We start from the raw sequence: 20,315 nt of genomic DNA on the forward strand, positions 1-20,315 counted from the left end.
ATGTCGTGTAGACTATACGGCCCTATTCTCTGAAAAATATAACATTTTTAACTTGAAATTCAGCACAACTTCACCATAACATAGGCTGCATAACTTTAAAGAGAACAGAATTACACACTTGACTGGTTAGTCCAGTTTACGCCCGTTAAGAAGCCAAAACAAAAAGAAGAGGAAAAAGTCACTCGAAGAATAAATAGTAAATAAAACACAATATCTGTGCCGCTGAAACGATGTTGTCTTGCAAGTTCCACAGAACACGACTCACGTCACGAGCGCGAGAGGGACAGTTTGAAACCCGAACAAAAGTGGGACGCAAAAGTGAAACGCAGCCCTATCGGCTCCCTCTGTCGTCCCGAACCGGACGAAGGGCAGCAACAAGTCCCCAGAGCCTTCTCAGCCCACTGTCCCCGTCAATTTTACGGGGCCGTTAAAAAGTACCTCCTTCCTGGACAACATACCGATCGCTGAGGCCATTTTCCTGCTCCTGCTCCTCCTGCTCCCGCTGCTGCTGCTGCACTGTATCCATGTAGCCGCGAGTCCGACGTCAGTTCCTGCGTCCGCGCGCCTCGGTCACAGGCCAATGGCGACGCACAGCGGTGCGCGCTCGCAAACTCATATTTACATACACCTACCAGTGGACACAGTGGTGTACAGCAACGGGCCATTAGTTACATATTTGCCCTAAACTTTTTTTTTTTTTTTTTACTAGTTTAGTTTTCCTAATTTAAATTACTAGAAGTTTGTGTGCATTTCAGTAATCCCTTGCAGAGGAATTTCTATTGTCACTGGAACAGCAGTGTTTCTGGTTTATTTCCCAACAGTAAAACGTTAATGCTGAAGCTCAGCTGCTCTGTTTCCATTTTTTTTTTAAAATTGTAGATGGAGGAATTAAGAGGTGTCAGGAATGGAGAGATGTGAAAGGGATGGAGGGATATGTCGAGAATGGAGAGACTTGGAAGGAATAAAGACATGCGTCTGTAATGGAGACATGCGCCAGGAATGTGTGTCTCCTCGGCTGTGTTATCTGGGAGCTCTTGCATGCGACGCTCAGATGGAATTCAAGATCCAGCTTGTCTGATGCCACAGAAAAGTGGTTCACAAAAATGATTTCCCTTCCAAAGTGACTCATCACATGGTCTTGGACAGCAGAGGTGCGCGAGACAAAGGAAACCCGCCACATGGCTTTAAAACTGTGGGGGGGGAAAGTCTCTGCAAAAATCCTTGGTGTGAAATTGTAGAAATGAGGCAGTTCTTCGCAGACATCAGAACTATATGAATGACACTGTGTCTGCACATATTTTCCTTTTGTCAAAAATTGAGGTGTCACACAGGCAGCCTATTGCAATTTACTGTGGGGAAGTCAAGGATAAAGAACAGTAAACTTCAGTGCTCTTGTCATTAAACGATAAGTCATTTTTTAAAGACAGTCACATGTGAAAACATAATTCCAACGAGAAGTGCGACTGATATACGATATTGAAATCAAAACATTTTATTTAATGACTGAAAGGAGTTTGAAAACAACTACAGAATTAATTAGAGAAATAACAGCAATGTGAGATTCTTGTACTTTGGATTGTGTTTCCCACTGGGAACAGTAAACTGATAATTCACACTATTGCGGAACGTGAAGTGAAACAGCGTGTTCTATATCTCTTACACCTATTTGTTATTCGGTTGATTTTCCTCATGTCCTGCTGATCTGGCCTCTCATAGCCTTTTTTGGCTTGATTTCACTTACATTTATTCATTTAGCCGATGCTTTTCTGTTAATGTTAAGCTACTTACAATTATTTCCCTGTTTGAACAGCTGAGTAATTTTACTGGATCATTTTTATGGTAAGTATCTTGCTCAAGGGTGTTACAGCTGGAGGTGGAATTCGAACTTGCAACCTTTGGGCAAAAGCTTCCTGGACAGTGGGGCACTAGTAAATATAACCAGCTGGTATGAGAGTGACTGATAAGCAGTTTTAGACTCACTCTCAAAGTTGGTACACAAAAAGACGCGAGCACGTGTCCACCTGTGCTCCAACCCTTTAGTGACTGTGTATTTTGGCTCAAGTACACTGAAATGTAAATGAAACGGTGTGATTTTTTTTGTGTGTACTCTGCAAAATATGTACCAAATATTTCTCTCTGGGATGTGCTCTTTCGAGACAAAAAAGGCCTAAATTACATAAAGCTCAAGCATGGTGTAAATGCTCATCCACTATCACACCCAGATAAGGCTTTACAGGCACCACCTTTATTCATTTAGCTGAGATTTTCCTCCAAAGTGACTTACAAACAGTGTTAAGGTCACCATTAGATACTTACAATCATTTACACAGTGGGGTAAATTTTAGAGGAGTAATTTAGGATACATACCTTGCTACTACAGCCAGAAGTGGGGCATGAACCTACAACCTTTGGGTCCAAAGGCAGTAGCTTTAACCACTATGCTACCAGGTGTTTCAGGTGCTACTCCTGTATTGTATAATTGTTTGTGTACCTTTAAAAAAATGTAGGAAGGTGATCAGGATTAGTCTATAATATTAGTCTAGTCTATATTAGCCTTGAGTTTTGTGCACCTACTCGTAGGATGAACATCGGTGCATAAAGTGGAAATAAACAAACTAACTATACTTAAGAATCACATGTCTGCACCTGTGTCTCTTTCACCATCATGTAATACAAATTGTACTTTCTCTGATGTACGTGTCGTGACGCTTTGAGAAAAGCGTCTGCTAAATAAATAAATAATGTAAAAGCGCATAATAAAACACAGAAATAAATTCAATACATGATGATGATGTCAAACAAGCATGTCTTTTTCCAGACGTGTACGCAAATCACAATTAATAAAACAGCAGGAAAAGTTATACTTTTAATAATTTTACACCACGTGGGTTCCACTTCAGTATTTTCGCTATTATTTCAGGACGTCATGTCCAGCCTTCCTATTATTGCTCACTGACATCACTTTGGTAGCCGGTTCATCCGAACGCCACGTACGTTTCGCCTCAACGCAACTTACTTGAGGAACTGAGTCGCAATAAATTTGACTGACAGGCCAGCTGTCCAATAATCTGGCAAAACCAGGAATCAAACTTCGTAATAGGAGCGTCTATATCCAATTACGGCGGGGAAAGACGGCGGGAGGCGGGCTGTTACTATGGCAGTCGCACACGTGGTTCGATTGACTCGGTAAGGGGTGGGGTTAAACGCACAGGCAGGGAAAAACAGCCGCCTGTGTCAGAAAACGAGTCGAGAGCGAATGAAAGATCGCGCTTAGAATCGGAGCAAGAGGGTCGACGCGGAGCCTGACAGTCTGCGCGCTAACCAACAAAGTAAGTGTAGACTGCAGTCGGCAACTTCTCGCGTTTGCTCTTCTCTGATCCTGCCGACCAATCGGATGTACCCAGATTAGTTAGCTAAGGAACTAGGGTCGAGAAGTGATGGGCATGATTAGTTAACATCTAGTTAGTTAGCCAGCTAACACATTGGCAAAATATTAGTAGGTTGTGGTAAACGTGCAAGGATCCCCGTCCCAGGCTGAAGTTGGAAATGAAAACCTCGGATAGGTTGTTTCACAGTAGTTAGTAACACACACACACGAAGTGCTTGGCTCAGTGTGCTCACATGATGTAACATCATTTCTCACTAGTTGTACTGCTAGTTAATACTAATCGGATGGAAAAAAGGCAGGTACTAGACTGCACATGTAAAGTGAAGCAGTTAGCCACATGGGGGGGGGGCAGACACTCACAGTAATCATCATCACTCAGGATGCTTGGTTAAACATGTGGGTTGGCTTTAAAGGGCTCTTAATGAAATCCCTATTCAGTGACTGTGTGTGATTTCTGTTGCTTTTGTTTTCTTCTCAGAGAAGCCCCATTTCTATTTTCTGTTGGATTTCAGTTAATAAATTGATGCACGTGCGGAAAATGTGTAAATTGAGCATGGCACACAGTGTTGATTGTGCCCTACCTTGTGTGTGTGTGACTCACCACTAGATAAAGTGCTGAGGAGCACCCATCGGTACCGACTGTCCATAACAAACATGTACACCGCTGCAGGTGCAGCTCCGGGTTCAAGTTGTTTTTATTGTCATTTATTTAGATAGCTTGTATACAGTGGAACGAGATGTTGTTTCTCCGGAGACCATGGCGCAACACAGAACGGAGTACGAGACTGTAAATAAATATACAGGATCGTGGATGCGGACATGGGCTGTGAACTGTAGGCAGTTTGTAGAGGATGGAGTCATGCTGGGTTAGCTGTTTGACTGTGCCAGGTGAGCGTTGGGAGGTAGAAGGGTGTCGAGTGATCCGACTGCTTCCGGGATGAAACTGTTGCGGAGTCTGCTGGCGGTGGCACGGATGCTCGTACCTTCTGCCAGGTGAGATGAGATGCAGCTCGCGATATTCAGAACTGATGCTGTTTCTCCATGTGCAGATGAGATGGCGTGGGGGACTCTCCCTCAAGTGCTTGTTGTTCCTCGTGAGCGTGCTGGTGGGCTTTGAGGCGGTGCCCATCAGCGTGGACAAGACCAAAGTGAAGCTCGCCGAGGAGCAAGTCAAGGAACCGCCGCAGAGCGTGGTAAGCATCCTACGGATGAAGAAAGTAAAGGGCCGGAGTAACTTCCTGTAAGATAAGCCCTTTGTCAGCCTCAAGCGACATGCAGAATTTCACACACGTTGGAGATAACCGCCTGCTTGACGTAACATCAGCATGTGAAATGTGTCCTTGATCTAGTGTTTGTGCATTGTTGATAGTGTGGGGCTTTAATGGGGCTACCTCTGCATTTCCATAAGGACCAGAGCATACAGTTGCAAGGAAAAAAAAAAAAGTTTATGAACACTTTGGAGTTGCCTGGATTTCTGCATTAATTGCTCATAAAATTTGACCTGATCAACTAAGTCATGTAATCAATAATCTGGTTAAACTCTTCAACTCTTCTCGTCAGTATTGAATACATTTAAACATTCAGTCGAGGCTGGAAAAAGCATATGTATGTAGTAACTGGCAGAGCCTCCCTCAGCAGCAATAACCTCCAGACGTTTCCTGTAGCTGCCGATTGGACTTTCGCAACAGTAAGGAGAATTTTTAGAGCAAGCGTACGAGATCTCTTCGGTTCTCCTTTAAGGCCCTCTGAACTTTATTTTGACGAGGGCACGGCTCACATCAACGGATCTTTTTGAGTAACAACGGGCTGTAAGTAACCAAACTTTGTGCCTTTTTCCAGGGCAGGGAACCTCAAACCTCAAACCCCAATCTCACTGATACAAACACCTCAACCCAGTTAGCTTTTGGAGAAGTCCTTAATCTAGAGGTTTATATTGTTTTTCCTGCCTGGACTGTGAATGTTTAAAGAATGTATGCAATAGTGACACGAAGACGTACAAGTGTTTGTCGATTATTTTGACTTAATTGAAGAGGAGTACGTTTTTCTGAGTAATTAATGCAGAAAACCAGGTAGTGCCAAAGGGTTTACAAACTTTCTTGCAACTGTAATTGACTTTTTAAAGTTTGGATCTACCCAGATTGGTTGTACTAATTTCTGTTAATGAAAATGTTTTTGTCCCATCAGACTTGCCATTTGAAAGACTCTCATATTTCAGAAAGCCTTTTTACATTGGGTAAAGCTGTACATCATGCAGTAGTTAAGGACATGGGCTTGTAACTGAAGATAGTTAAGGACATGGACTTGTAAACTCACGATAGCTGGTTCAAGCTCCACACCCTGCTGGTGTCCGTGAGCACAGTCGATCAACGCCTTCCACCCCTCCTGGGGCACAGACACAGTACCGACCCTGAATTACTACAGTAATATTGCGAGCTGTATAAAAAGGCAAAGTTTTTTCAGCTAAGCAATGAGCCAACAGCAGTGTCCAGATTAACCAGGATCTTCTCTCAGCACTAAATTAATTCACTTTCTGTGAATGTTTTTTTTTTTAAAAAAAACTTTAAAAGAAACATGAAAATTACAAATAGGAACTAGAACAGCATATCGAGGTTAAGAAAAAAAAAAAGTTCTATAAGAAATAGGTGCAAGAATTGCACAAACTTGATGAAATGGCCGCAAAAGAGGATGTTCTCACTTCTTCATATCTATAAGCTCATTAAACATCAAAAAAATCTTTTCATCATTGTAATGAAAGTATCTGCACTAATTTTCTGAGAAACTATTGTAAGTTGGTTAATATTTGGTTGTACTAGTGCATGACATCTGACCCAAACCACCATGATGGGCAAGGAGAGTGATGATGGGCAGAAACGTAACTGGGATGTATATTGTAACTGGGCACATTATCAGAAATCACTTGATTATTGGCTTTAATTCAGTATTACAGCAAGATAGGCACTGCGTCTAACTGTAGCGAATGGCTTGGCTGGTGTGCGCTCTGGCCATCTCCGTACTCGCTTCCTATCTTGTAGAGCAACAGCGAGGCAGTGAAGTGTTCATCCTGCCTCCTGTGAGTGGAACAAAGAACATGTGGTGGAAATACCTTTGTGTCTTTGCTTTTTTGTTTTTTAACCTTTTAATATTTAATGGTTTTGAAAAAATGTAAATTTGAAACTTTTTGCATTATTAGTTGCACATAAATTTCCGTTTTTCAATCCTTTTTTGATTGAGGAAATACTAAAAATACAAGTAACTAATGCAAGGTTTCATCATGAGACCAGACTGAAGAAATGGTGAACATCCCCTTAAACAGAAAAAGAATGCGGTCTTTATTGTTATGTAAAAGTCAAAGTTGTGGTTTAATTGGATCCCTCGTTCTGAAACGTGGTTTTACACACCAGGATACCGGACTGCACTATGACCGTTACCTCAGAGAAGTCATTGATTTTCTGGAGAAAGACCAGCACTTCAGAGAAAAGCTCCACAACACGGACATGGAAGACATTAAGGTAGCACAGCCTCTGATTTTGTTTCTGATACTCGCTCTCCTTTTCAGCATGGATTTAAGAGAATTAATCTTCTGGGGAAAAAAAATGTTTTGAACAGCAAGGGAAGTTAGCCAAAGAGCTGGACTTTGTCAGCCATCACGTGAGAACGAAACTTGACGAACTGAAGAGACAAGAAGTAAGCCGGCTGCGGGCCCTCATCAAAGCCAAGCAGGACATCGAAGGAGGGAAAGGTACACGGTTTAAGCCAAACTTTGACTCGTCTTTGTATTCTAAGAATGCTCTCCACTCAAGACTTTTGAAGAAGACCCAACAGATAAATGTTTAAGTCGTAAATCCAACCTCCTGTTACGGCACAGCCACGCATATTCCTGCCACCGTAGACATCACTACAGTTGCATTGAAACCTATGGCTGAAATGATCTTGTCCAGGGACAGTGGAAATGTGTCTCCACTGCTCAGGGTTTCTTCTGAATCTCCTGCAGACATGATGATGGACCACCAGGCCTTGCTTAAGCAGTTTGAGTACCTGAACCACAATAATCCACACACATTTGAGGTGGAAGATCTGGATCGACTCATTAAGTCGGTAGGTATTTTCATATGACCAACACCGGGGTCTCCATTATTTCCAGAATAGTCATACCAAAATGGGACTTTTTGCTTTTTGAATCCATCCATCCATCATTGCTTGGAGTTTGTGTTTGCAGAAATCATAAACTTTTTTTTTTTTTCCCCTTAAGGAAATCTGAATACAAGTGAGAACTTGGTGCAAGTCACCTAACCTGGGGTGACTTTAAAGTCTGGTTTGCGCCGGATACTTTTTTAATCCAATTTGACAAGACAAAAAACATCCTCAGGACTGAGAACATTTTCCCTCTGATGAAACCATCTGAGATTGTTTGATTCTAATTAGATCTTTTTTTTGGACATATGCATTGCTTACAACCCGAGAATTTGATGCCCTGTTCATCATGACAGTTCACTTTGCAGTTTATACAATGACCCATATACTTGCCAGTATCAGTAATTAATGTTACCCTCTTACAGTTTTCAAATAAAGGCGCATTAAAGATCATAGCAGAGCCTGAATATGAAATACCCATTACAGTTTCATCAACAATGACTATAACTTATTATAAATTTTTAGTTTTTTCATTTTTTATAACACAAATCGGAGTAGAAGATGCAGTATTTTATCTGCAAGTGTTCAGAACAGATTTACTCAGTATAAGTGACTTTGGGTAAAAGCATCGTTTAATAGTCTGCAGATTACAACTGTAATTTGTCTTGTATTATGGTTTACCTGTGAGCCTCAGATTGGGGAAAGCTGGGTGAATCAGCAACTCATTATTTGTGACATAGCTATTTTGATTTTCATATCCTTTTAAACTTGAAACCATAGGCAACAAATGATCTCGAAAACTATGATAAGGAGCGCCATGAGGAGTTCAAGAGGTACGAGATGATGAAAGAGCACGAGAGGCGGGAGCACCTGAAGACACTGGACGAGGATGGGAGGAAGAAGGAGGAGGAGCACCATGAAGAGTTGAAGAAGAAACATGCCGACCATCCTAAAGTTAATCACCCGGTGAGGCAATGAATGTTCAGGGCAGTTCTAATGATGTCCTTCATTTGGATAACTCTACAGTTATGGTTAGGTAAGACATACTTAGCTAACATAACACTACACGCAGTTTTGCTGGGGTGGTAGTGGGAATGTTAATTTGACCACCTCTGTTAATGTGTGCATTGGTGTTTGCTGTGCAGGGCAGTCAGGACCAGTTGAAAGAGGTCTGGGAGGAGGCTGATGGTTTGGACCCTGAGGACTTTGACCCAAAAACATTCTTCAGCTTACACGGTAGGAGGACCAGCCAGCTTCTTATATTATTGAGAGGATTATTATTATGTCCCTGCAGTTTAAATACCTACCTTACTTCTTGTGGGTCTTTTCAGACACTAATGGAGACGGCTACTTTGATGAGCAGGAGTTGGAGTCGCTGTTCACAAAGGAGGCATGTTTGAACCTGACCATTATGACATGGAGAAAATCATGGACTTGAATGAAAAAATGACTCATTTTGTTGGGGTTTCAGCTTGAGAAAGTCTACGACCCTGCCAACGAGGAAGATGACATGGTGGAAATGGAGGAAGAAAGACTTCGCATGAGGGAACATGTTATGAATGAGGTAGGAAGTCCTTTGGATGAGTCAGTGTTGGGAAGTCAAACTTAAGGACTTTTAGATGTGTACTGAACCTTCATATTAAACTCATCTGTGACTGTTACTCTGCAGGTGGACACCAACAAGGACAGACTGGTCTCCTTGGATGAGTTCCTGATCGCCACAAAGAAGAAGGAATTTCTGGAGCCGGAGAGTTGGGAGGTGCAGAACAATGTGTTGCTGCTTCTTTTGCTGCTCTAACAGAGTATGCAGACTTTTAAATAAATGCAGCTATACCAAAACATTCCAACTTTTTGCTGTAGACACCTGGTTGACATCTATACTTTAAACAACCTGTTTTTGACTTATCCTGTCAGACCCTAGAGCAGAACCAGGCCTACACTGAAGAGGAGATGAGGGAATTTGAGGAACACCTGGCCAGGGAGGAGAAAGACCTAAACCAGAAAACGTTAGACCTTCAGAAGCAGAAGGAGGAGCTGGAGAGACAGCAGGAGCAGCTGAATGCACAGAAACTAGAGCTTCAGCAGGTAGGGGGCTTATGATGGGGTGCGGTCATTGAGAAGGACATCATTACAACACCCAGCAGTCCAGATACATCTGTTATAACAGCATATGCTTCTCGTGGGTTCTGTTTGTGCAGCATGTTACATAAATGGTTCTTGTTCGCATTGGCACAAAGTGCTTCAAGTACTGAGAGAGAGAGAAGAGACAGAAAACCTGTGAATACAGAAAGTCAAAATAGTTTCTGGTGTAGAACAGTGAAGCAGGAAAAATCAATTATTTGATATTCTAATCTGTTCTAAATTTTTTTAAATTAAAAATTAATTAAAATTTTTTTAAGAGGTATGTCGCTTTGGACAAAACTGTCTGCTAAATGAAAAAGTACATGTAATTAACATAAGAACTAAAATGCCCTGTAGGGTGGGGTGTTCCCTGCCATGTGCCCTGTTTCAAGGACAGGCTCTGGAGCACCGTGACCCTACATTGGACAGATGATTATTGATATTGAGTGAGTGAATGAATTCAGGACAAAAAAAAAAATTAGCTATACAAGCACCAGAAATCATTATAGGCACCAATACTTATAGTACTAGGGTTAGATTCAACTCCTTTTTAGTAGGAATTAAAACACCACTGGATTTTGTTGGATATCTGTTTATAAGAAACCTTATCTTTACGTTTGAGTGACTGAAAATGCAACAGTTAAAGTCACTTTTCAGTCTTGTTATGAGTAAACAGAAATTGGCTGTTTGGTATTCCTCCTTTCCTTGTTGATGTTTGGCCAGGTTGAGTGGCACGTCTTCTACTGTTTGCTTTATGGGTGGAAAGTGTCTTAATCCTAAAATACTGTCAGGGATCCCAGATCACTGTGAATTCACTGTGCTTTGCTTCTTTGTCATCCAGGCAGTAGAACACATGGCAAGATTAAAAACTCAAAATGCAGAGCCTCCTGCAGAACACAAAGGTGAGCAGATATATTTGTAAAAGTATTGCTATAATTTTTCACATGGAGAGTTTGAGAGTTACACAGGAAAGGGAGAATAAACTTGTCATCTGGATTTTAATCACTGACTAAATTTCATCTTGGAAACTTGTTTTTGCAAGTTAAACTAGTTCTCATTGTGAAAGATTTGTTACACGCTGTCTCGATGTTGCGTCCTCTACTCAGGTGCTGAGAACACCGGCCCTGCGCTAGCCACGGACGGCCAGCCGCTTCCTCCTGGCCATGTGCAGGACCTGCCTGCTCACTCTTAGCTGGATCTGCTCTATGTGTGTGAGTGCGAGTGAGTGCGTGTGCACATCTACAGTCCCAGCACATGCCTGCCAAGACCCGGCAAAAAACAAATCAGAAAAACAGCAAAATTCCAACTTTGTCTGGTATTACAAACTGATGTGTATAAACTGCTGGCTCCTCTAAAAGAAATGGTATAACAAGCATTCCCCCCCCCCCCCCCCCCCCCCCCCCCCCCCCAGGACCAGTACAACCGTTCTCTCTATAAAGGTCATCAAAACTCAGAATCCCATGGTAAACTATGGTATAGACCCCCCCCCTTTCCTTTTTTTAAAAAAAGCATTAGTTCATATGGCACAGCATAATAGTGGATTTCAAAGGCATTGTGAAGCTCATCAAAGATCTAAATCCACAGTAGACTTACTGTATAATTTCATGTACTATTAAGGTTAAAAGGAAATTACTGCACACCAGCACATTTTAATTCTAAGGAAAAAAATGAAAATGGGAGATGATCTTTATCCACATGCTGCAGAATAATTTAAGACTACCCTGTTTGTAGTGGGTAAAAACAGTGCTACTGGACAGACAGATGTAAGTTGACATTTTCTGAAGTACATTTTGTGAGTTTCTAAACAGTTCTACATAATTTATTTGATAAATTTCTATGTGGAATACTTCTCAGCCCAAAACAACTTAAATTCTGCATGTTTGCAACAGATGATCAGCTCAGGAATTTTTTTTAAACAGCCCTCAAATGGTGTCTGTAAAAGATTCCTTTTATAATTAAAGTGAAAGTACTGTCACTTTCTCATTTTGGATTTAAAAAAAAAAGAAGCTGTCCTCCTGCTAAACGTGAAACAGGCACTGTATGTGTATATTAAACATGCAAAAATGCACAAATATGTTGTTTCATTTTTGCACAATCTAAAAAACCCTGTAATCTGCAAATGATATTCATTATGCTGGGGGAGACTTATGACACCTGGGCTGTTGGCTATACATCTTCTTTATGATTATAGTTTATGCTAAATCCCATAACCACAGCTCAGAGGTCTGCAGTACAGTGCAGATAAGGTAGGACTCGGTTCTTTATGCTGAGCTCGACGCCCTCTACCTCTTTGTCGCCATCTCTCTCTCCTCACGTTGTTGTGTGTGAGCAAGCGAAGGTTTCTGTACTATTGCCCACCAGCTCAAGTGTGTCCAACAGGCATATACCCAAACCTGCCCCAGAATGATTAATACAACTGGCAGGTTTTCTAGCCCTCTCCCTCCAGTTTACCCTTTACTTGGGGGGGAATCTGTACTATGTTCTCCAGAATATATTTAATTAAAATTTCCCCCCTCTTTTTGTGTATTTTTCATTGTTCTGAGGTGATACATGGGTTTGACAGTTTAGTTAACGGACATTCCAAAAATCAAATAAAGCACCATCACAATTAAGCAGTTTAACTGAGCGTTTTTATTTTCTTTTAGGGCCAATACTTAGTACTGAAGATTTAATCATGTGATATGTAAAATCTTTTAAGCTTTTCAGATCACAGCCATCACTGAGAAAATACATTAAAGAAAAAAGGTCTACATTAGCCCATAAGAATCTCCTAAATGCTCCCAGAGGTAGTCCACCGCCTTTATGGGGGGGTATTTGTCCGATCCATCATAGCACTTAATGACGGCCTCATTGTCAGGTTGCACAAAGAAAGCCAGAGACTGCCTGGTTGTGACATTGCCAGGAAGGGGCAGCAAGACACGGTGTGCCTGGTGAAAGGGAATGCAGCACACCTGCTTGATTCTCAGTTTTCAAAATACACCAAGGAGCTACAGATCTATACATACGCTCATCTGGCATTTCATCACTTTTACCATGAGGGTAAACTGAAAAACAGGTGAGGGGCAGACGTGACATCTTACCGCTGAGACAAAAATATCACCAGTCCATCTCTGCATCAGGTCCGCAATGTTGATCAGGACAGTGCCTGGAATGCTGGGTGCAGATATGAAGTCCCCAGACCTAGTCTTCACCTGGTGGCAGAAGGAAGAGGAACATGCCAATGACCAGGGTGTACTAGTGCCCTGAGTGCTGCTGGAAGCACCAGGTGAAACAGACACCTGTGCGCTCACCTGCAGGCCGCCCTCGCGGCTCTGGAACACCAGGGTGATGCTGCCATAGTCAGAATGCTCGCCGCACCGCAGTTGGCCCTCCTTAACAGTGTCGTAATTCACTGGGGGGTAGTATAGGGCCCGCAGTGTACTGCCATTCTCTTTGCCTGCGAGACACTGCTCCATCAGAATACGTATCAGGTCCACACTCACAAAAGTTAAACACGGGCACAGAGTTGCTAACAGAAAAAGAAGATATCTGCTATCGCAGTAATACACGCTCCAAAAACAGAAAATAAGATGCTTAAACTATTTCTGCTTGAAGAGTTCAAATAAACATTTATTGAAACAATTATGACTAAGATTTGAAATTGTGTCAAAAGGTTTTATTTTGATAAAGAAATCCTTCATAACCTAAATATCACTGGATTAATCAAACATGTTTTATCTAAGGCCCTTAAAAAGTATCATCCTGCAATCCACAATCAATGTGCAATTTAAGAAGAGGCTGTAAGCATTTTGTGAATGGGTAGTTTTACTAAAGTTTAAAGACTGTAGGCAAATCTAGTTAATTTTAAACTAAACACTGTCAGTAGAGGTACTTTTGTCACTGTGATAAGACCAGATGATACAACTCTGATCAAAGTACATTATAAAAAGAGCCAGCCAAACAGCCAAAGCAGTGAAGATAATAGTATGTTGAAAACAGGACGATGTCCTTTACAGGCAGTTCCCGGATTACGAACAAGTTCTGTTCCCAAGTCTGTATTTAACTTGAATTTGTACGCAAGTTGGAAGAGTTAGGTACGGTTCGTGTCGAACGTCAAGTTAGTCAAATGTTTGTCTTAGTATATAGTACATCGTGTACTTTTCTATGCATAAAAAACATCAAAGAAACATCCACTAAAACATCTAATGTAATACAGTAATGACAATAATAATAATAGTTACTACAGTATTTATAAGACAGGGCAAAAGACAGAGGAGGAGAGAGAGAATGTGTGAAGGTATTAAAAAAAAAAAACATTAAAGAAACTTTAATGCTCACTTTTCCAAAACCTTTTTCCTATTGCTTTATTACTTCCACTTTAGTTTCAAACGTGATTGTTTACCTTTTCTTTGATGCATCACCATCACAATCACATTTACACTTTGGTGTCATGAGGGTTTTTAAACAAAAGGCAAAAAAACAGCCAAACACAAGACACTTAAGAGCAATGCGGTGCATGTCATACTGTGCGGGCGGGAGACTGAGGTGTGTGTGTGTGTGGACCCAATCGCGGGATCTTTATCGTTGGTACACAAGGGAGCAGGCAAGATTCACGGTCAAGGACAGACATGGGTCGCTCGATGCGCAAATGGAGGTCTTGGGGAGAACCCGATGTCGTAGTCGAGCAGGCAACGAAAGTGCCGGAAGCCGTGGACGTCAGGAGCGGAAGCGAGAGAGGAGGAGAATGAGGGACTTGGAAGGATGGGTAGGTAGTCAATGGTTCACTCAAGAGCGCTGGAGAGATGGGTTTCTCAAATGAGATTCCGGAACAGGGTGTGCAGGTTTGACTTCTTAACACCCCACTGGTCTGATTTCAGGCATGTGCGAAAGTTTTGGGTGAGGTCGTTGGCGGGAAAGTCCGATTGAAAAGAACCAAGTCTTTGTCCTACCTCCGACCCACACACCCGCGAGCCGACAAACCGGTGTAGACGCGCAATGTTTTGATGTGTGTAGCAAAGTAGCACCCATTTGTTATTACAAACCATTGTATGTACAGTACCTTGAATTTTTAATAGGCGTTACGGGGGGCGGTTCATAACTACGGGTTGTATGCAAGTCGGACGTTCATAACTCGGGGACTGCCTATATACAAGTATAAATTGTGGCTATCCACCATTTGTTAACGAACAGAATTCATATCATTCCACAAATCCTTCATGGTTTAAGCCAGTTTTCTCATACTGACACACTTATAACACCATCATGGTGAGAAACAACCAATAATATCGCCCGGGGACCCAGGCATTCAATTTTGTCCATGCCAGAGGACATACACCGATCAGTCAAAACATTAAAACCACCTGCCTAATATTGTGTAGGTCCCCCTCATGCCACCAAAACAGCTTTGACCCATCGAGGCATAGACTCTACAAGACCTCTGAAGGTGTCCTGTGGTATGTGGCACCAAGACATTAGCAACAGATCCTTTAAGTCCCGTGAATTGCGAAGTGGGGCCTCCATGAATCGGACTTGTTTTTCCAGCACATTCCTCAATCGGATTGAGATTTAGGGAATTTGGAGGCCAAGTCAAGACCTTGAAGTCTTTGACATGTTCCTTACATCTTTCCTGAACAATTTTTGCAGTGTGGCAGGGCCACTGCTGTAAAGGAATACCGTTGCCATGAAGGGGTGTATGTGGTCTGCAACAATCGTTAAGTAGGTGGTACATGTCAAAGTAAAATTCCACATGAATGCCAGGACCCAAGGTTTCCCAGCAGAACACTGCCAAGAGCACCACACTGCCTCCGCCGGCTTGCCTTCTTCCCAAAGTGCATCCTGCTGCCATCTCTTCCCCAAGTAAATGACACACACACACACACACACACACACACACACACCCGACCGTCCACATGATCTAAACGAAAACATGATTAATCAGGCCACCTTCTTCCATTGCTCCACGGTCTAGTTCTGATGCTCGTGTGCCCATTGTAGGCACTTTCAGCGGTAGACAGGGGTCAGCATGGGCACTCTCACCGGTCTGTGGCTATGCAGCAACCTGCAATGCACTGTGTGTTTTGTCACCTTTCTATAATGGCCAGCATGAAGGTTTTCAGCAATTTGTGCTACAGTAGCTCTTCTGTGGGATCGGACCAGACGGGGTAGCCTTTGCTCCCACATCATTGAGCTGTGAGCACCCATGAGCCAGTTGCTGGTTCACCAGTTGTCTTTCCTTGGATTACTTTTGATAGGTACTAACCATTGCACACTAGGAACACCCCACAAGACCTGCTGTTTTGTAGATGCTCTGACCCAGTTGTCTAGCCATCACAGTTTGGCCCTTGTCAACATCACTTGGATCCTTACGCTTCCCATTTTTCCTGCTTCCAGCACATCAAATTCAAGAACTGACTGTTCACACACAGAGTCTAAAACCGTTTGTCCCGAGCGGGGTCGCAGCAAGCTGGAGCCTAACCTGGCAACACAGGGTGCAAGGCTGGAGGGGGAGGGGACACATCCAGGACGGGACGCCAGTCCGTCGCAAGGCACCCCAAGCGGGACTCAAACCCCAGACCTACTGGAGAGCAGGTCCTGGCCAAACCCGCTACACCACCGCACCCCCCTTACTGACTGTTCACTTGCTGCCTAATATATTCCACCCCTTGACAGGTGCCATCGTAACAAGATAATCAATGTTATTCACTTCACCTGTCGGTGGTTTTAATGTTGTGGCTGATCGGTGTATAAATACTCTCCAAAACAATACATGCTACAATGCTGCATCCTCAAGCACCTTAAAGAGGACAGTCTATGCTTTTAAATATTAATACATATTTAGAGGTGAAGCTTAAACAACTTAATATAAATCCTAAAAAAAAAAACTTTTTGCTGGGTCTGGACTTCAAAATGCTATACTTCTGCATCAGTATATTTACATTTATTCATTTAGCTGATGCTTTTCTCCAAAGCGATGTACATCTCAGAGAATACAATTTGTGCATTACATTTGGAGAGATACCTAGTTGCAGATGTGTGCTTCTTAAGTAAGGTTTGTTTCTTTCCATGATATGCACCAATGTTCATCACACGAGTAGCACAAGATACACAAACATTTATGCACAATACAGGAGTAGCAGCTACTTAAAGGTTTATTATGGTGCATGAACAAATGTTTTTACCTTGCACCTTACATGAACTTAAGGGATCATGGGCAAAGTGAGTGTGGAAGAGGTGAGTTTTCAGACACTTTTTAAATGTGGACAGAATTTCAGCAGTTCTGAATGAGAGGGGAGGCTGCATCAGAAAGCTTGGATGTGGTGTCTGCCAAACAGTGGGTGGTCGGTACTTACTGCCTATGAGTTTGTGCTCATTGGTGAAGACGTCTGCATCCAGGCCCAAGCTCAGGGCCATTACCCTGAGAACTTGCAGGGACAAGTCTTTACACTGTACAAAGAAAGACTGTTGCGCTTCGCGGAACCCTGGCAGAATCTCCTCTGAAGGCCAGTTCTGGGGAGGAGAAGCACTGTGAATGACCAACACAGGCAGAAGAACACTCAAGAGTGAAAATTCCACAACATAAGTAGAAACATAACATTCATTACATTTCTGATGGTCTTCACTAAAACATGCACAGATCACAGGCATTTATAAGTCATAGGGGTTGAATGAAAATATACTTTTAAGTTTCTATAATACCTCATCAGGTTCCAGAGAGGCAATGTTGAAGGCCTCTTTCAAATCTCCTGGTCGATGAGGATTTAACCTATTAAATAAAAAACATGTGTATTATATATATTAATACAATATCCCACAGGACTTGGTAGTGGGCATGCACTCAGCCTACAACTAAACCTCTCCAAAACAAAGATCCTTCATCCTCCAGCTGGTCCACCTTCCTGTCAAGTACCTTTCATCAAACTTAAAGTAGAAGTGAGTGAGTTGTCATCGGCTAAGAGCCTGGGACTAATGATTGACTCGTATCTCTCGACATATCTGAACCACAACCCGTCCCTGCGGATACACCCTGGATAACAGCACGATCTGCCACCTCACAACAAACTCTATGCAACTTCTGGTCCAGGCCATGGTGATATCCCACCTGGCCTACTGCAACTCTCTCCTGTCTGGCCTTCCAGCCTCTGCCATCAAATCTCTACAGCCGACACAGGATGCAGCTGCACAAGTCTTGTTTGACCTGCCAAAGTGTTCCCATGCATGACCCCTCCTTGTCTCTCTCCATTAGCTTCCTATAGCTTACACACACACACACACACACACACACAGCCCGATGCCGCTTGTCACGAGCGGGGTCACGGCAAACCGGAGCCTAACCTGGCAGCACAGGGTGCAGGGCTGGAGGAGACACACCCAGGACGGAACGCCAGTCCATTGCAAAGCACCCAAAGCAGGACTCAAACCCCAGACCCGCCAGAGAGCAGGCCGAAGCCAAACCCGCCACACCGCCGCACTCCTCCCCCCCCCAGCTTCCTATGGTTGCTCGGACTAAATTTAAGAGTCTTGTTAAAGCCTGCAAACGATAAATGGGTCTGTTCCCCGATATCTACCAGACTAGTTCATTCGCTACACCCCTACCAGACTGCTATGCTCCTCCGCCTCTGCCCGCCTGGTGGTCCGACACACAAGAGGTGCAGAATCAAAAGCACAAAGGCTTTTGTTTCTGGCTCTGATGTGGTAGAATGGGATCCCCACCCCTCCCCCACTCAGAACTGCTTAATCTCTCAGTACAATTAAGAAGGGTCTCAAAACTCACCTCTTTCGGACTCACTTCTCTGCTGACTTCGTAAATGCACGACAGACGCGTGCTTATGCTTAATATTTTTTTTGGTAATGAATTGTTGAATAACGGATAAACCTGTATGCCGCTACTTGTGTGATATATACTGGTTTATATGGTGGAATGTGACAAGTTGACTGTACTCTAGGATCACCAAATGTCTCCTCCTGTTGATGCACTTACTGTATTACTCTCTGCTATTGCATGTCACTTTGGAGAAAAGTGTCTGGTAAATCATGTAATCATCTACGACCGACTAGCACCTTGCCTCATATCCTACGCTTCCAGATCAGTTTCCAAACCACCAAGACACGATTGATCATGAAAAAATTAATATTACTATAACCATAACATTTAGACTGCTTGAAAACAGCGAATGCAGGGTAACAATGTTAGCCAACGTGCGATGGGTGATCAAATTCCCTCATCCAGCCCAAAAACATCCCACCTCTCAGATTCAGAGGAGACCCAGCCATGGTTGTTGCTCTCCTTTCTACTGAAAGGCATTTTCACCTCCTCAGGAAGAAGAAAGAATTTCTTTGAGATGTCCATCACTGCATCAACCTAGTCGAATTCAAAGTGTTACAACAGCGTGATAATCACATGATTCAAGAGGACGTGCAAGTATGGAGCCCCTTAGCCTAATACGGTACCTCTTCTTGGGTAACGCAAGTGTTGCGCAGGTACACGAACCCGACCCGCGTGAAAGCGGCCCGCAGCTCTGCGCTCAGCCTCACGAGCTCCTCGTCAGTCGGGTTCTTCTCTCCGCTCGCGCACGCTTCAAAGTCAACTACAGGGATCTTCATCTCGGGCCTCTGCTTTAAGTTTAAGACACCTTTGCAAGGAAACTAGATCGCCGTTCTACCGTTTTAGTTTGTTATTTCAGTCTTGTGGAAAAAAAATGCAAGGATTATGATTATTATAATTATTCAGGCAGCCAATCGCTTTGGACACTCAGCCTAAGGCTCAGGGCGGGTACTTCTCAGGCTCGCTCACACTGCTAGCCTGGGCTGCGACAGAGTCCCTAAAACTCCCAGAATAATCGTCTAAATGCAGGAGTTTCATGGAGTCGCAAAACGAGCGGCAGCAACTTCCAGAACCAACTGGGGAAACTTTCCGCAGCCCGCGAGCCCGTTTCTGTGCGCATGCGGATAACGGCCTCGCCACATCGCGCGAGGCACCTCAAAATGAGGCTCGCGACAGCGATTGAGGTATCCGGTTACCTACGTAGCGTTTTCCCACCACTGCCTCGGACAAAATATATAGAAATGCGTCGCAGCGAGTACTTATACAAGTCTACGTGGTATAACCTCGATGCAATCGAGAGATAATAGGTTTCTTTACAGCAGCATCACCGCGAACACCTAACGCGTTGCGCTACGACGTCGCTACTCAATAAGTTTTCATTCCATAATCTCGTCATGGGACCACCGCCGCGTATGCGGCTCAGTCGTTAAGGAACGGATGACTGTTTAAGTTACAGTGATACTTTAAACTTCTTCTGTTCATTCATTCCTCCTCTGGATACTAACAGCAGTTAAAACTGGGGTACATCTTTACTACAATGCTCAATGACACACACACACACAAGACTTGCCAGAGAGGACAAGGTTCAGTGACACTTGAATTACCCAAAGCAGAAGGGTTTACCCACAGTACTCCCGTGTTCTAAAGGTTGTTCCTCTGTTACTTTTCAAGTGATAGGCAGTTATCTTAGTCAAAGGCCAAAACGGGTCAATGAGCATGTAGAAGTAGAGCTCTGTCAAATATCCCATCTCCTAAAAATATTCAGCGTGTATGTTTTCCTTATATTGCCCCCCCACCTGCAAGAAAGGGAGCATTTCTCTACAGAAACTTACATGGTAGAAGGAAAGAAAGAAAGAAAAAATTCCACAGCCACTA

The 20,315-nt window shown here is 43.1% G+C and overlaps 3 protein-coding genes across 4 annotated transcripts in view; 1 reads left to right on the forward strand and 2 right to left on the reverse strand.

Annotated features, from left to right (window-relative positions):
- Nucleotides 1-552, reverse strand: part of pik3c2a (phosphatidylinositol-4-phosphate 3-kinase, catalytic subunit type 2 alpha) — a 31,566-nt gene extending 31,014 nt beyond the window's left edge. Inside the window, exon 1 of one of the 2 annotated variants that reach the window (XM_018761513.1) lies at nucleotides 459-552. The gene's annotated coding sequence lies outside the window, so the exon portion shown is untranslated. Of the gene's footprint in view, nucleotides 1-438 lie in introns of both variants that reach the window. The other variant, XM_018761520.1, reaches the window with a different exon arrangement.
- Nucleotides 553-3,199: 2,647 nt separating this feature from the next.
- On the forward strand, nucleotides 3,200-12,252 carry nucb2b (nucleobindin 2b). Its single transcript, XM_018762608.2, has 13 exons — nucleotides 3,200-3,329; nucleotides 4,438-4,581; nucleotides 6,790-6,897; nucleotides 6,995-7,127; nucleotides 7,380-7,483; nucleotides 8,300-8,485; nucleotides 8,665-8,755; nucleotides 8,851-8,909; nucleotides 8,991-9,083; nucleotides 9,189-9,278; nucleotides 9,434-9,604; nucleotides 10,482-10,542; nucleotides 10,747-12,252. The coding sequence occupies exons 2-13, from the start codon at nucleotides 4,438-4,440 to the stop codon at nucleotides 10,830-10,832; spliced, it is 1,326 nt and encodes a 441-aa protein (XP_018618124.1). The 5' UTR covers nucleotides 3,200-3,329; the 3' UTR covers nucleotides 10,833-12,252.
- A 5-nt stretch (nucleotides 12,253-12,257) lies between these two features.
- On the reverse strand, nucleotides 12,258-19,637 carry LOC108940444 (2-oxoglutarate-dependent dioxygenase htyE). Its single transcript, XM_018762624.1, has 7 exons — nucleotides 19,067-19,637; nucleotides 18,862-18,977; nucleotides 17,315-17,381; nucleotides 16,969-17,125; nucleotides 12,931-13,076; nucleotides 12,721-12,831; nucleotides 12,258-12,567 (listed from the first exon to the last, which is right to left on the reverse strand). The coding sequence occupies exons 1-7, from the start codon at nucleotides 19,217-19,219 to the stop codon at nucleotides 12,388-12,390; spliced, it is 930 nt and encodes a 309-aa protein (XP_018618140.1). The 5' UTR covers nucleotides 19,220-19,637; the 3' UTR covers nucleotides 12,258-12,387.
- Between the last annotated feature and the right edge of the window lie 678 nt (nucleotides 19,638-20,315).

Source organism: Scleropages formosus, chromosome 2 (assembly GCF_900964775.1).
Source record: "Scleropages formosus chromosome 2, fSclFor1.1, whole genome shotgun sequence".
Taxonomy (NCBI): domain Eukaryota; kingdom Metazoa; phylum Chordata; class Actinopteri; order Osteoglossiformes; family Osteoglossidae; genus Scleropages; species Scleropages formosus.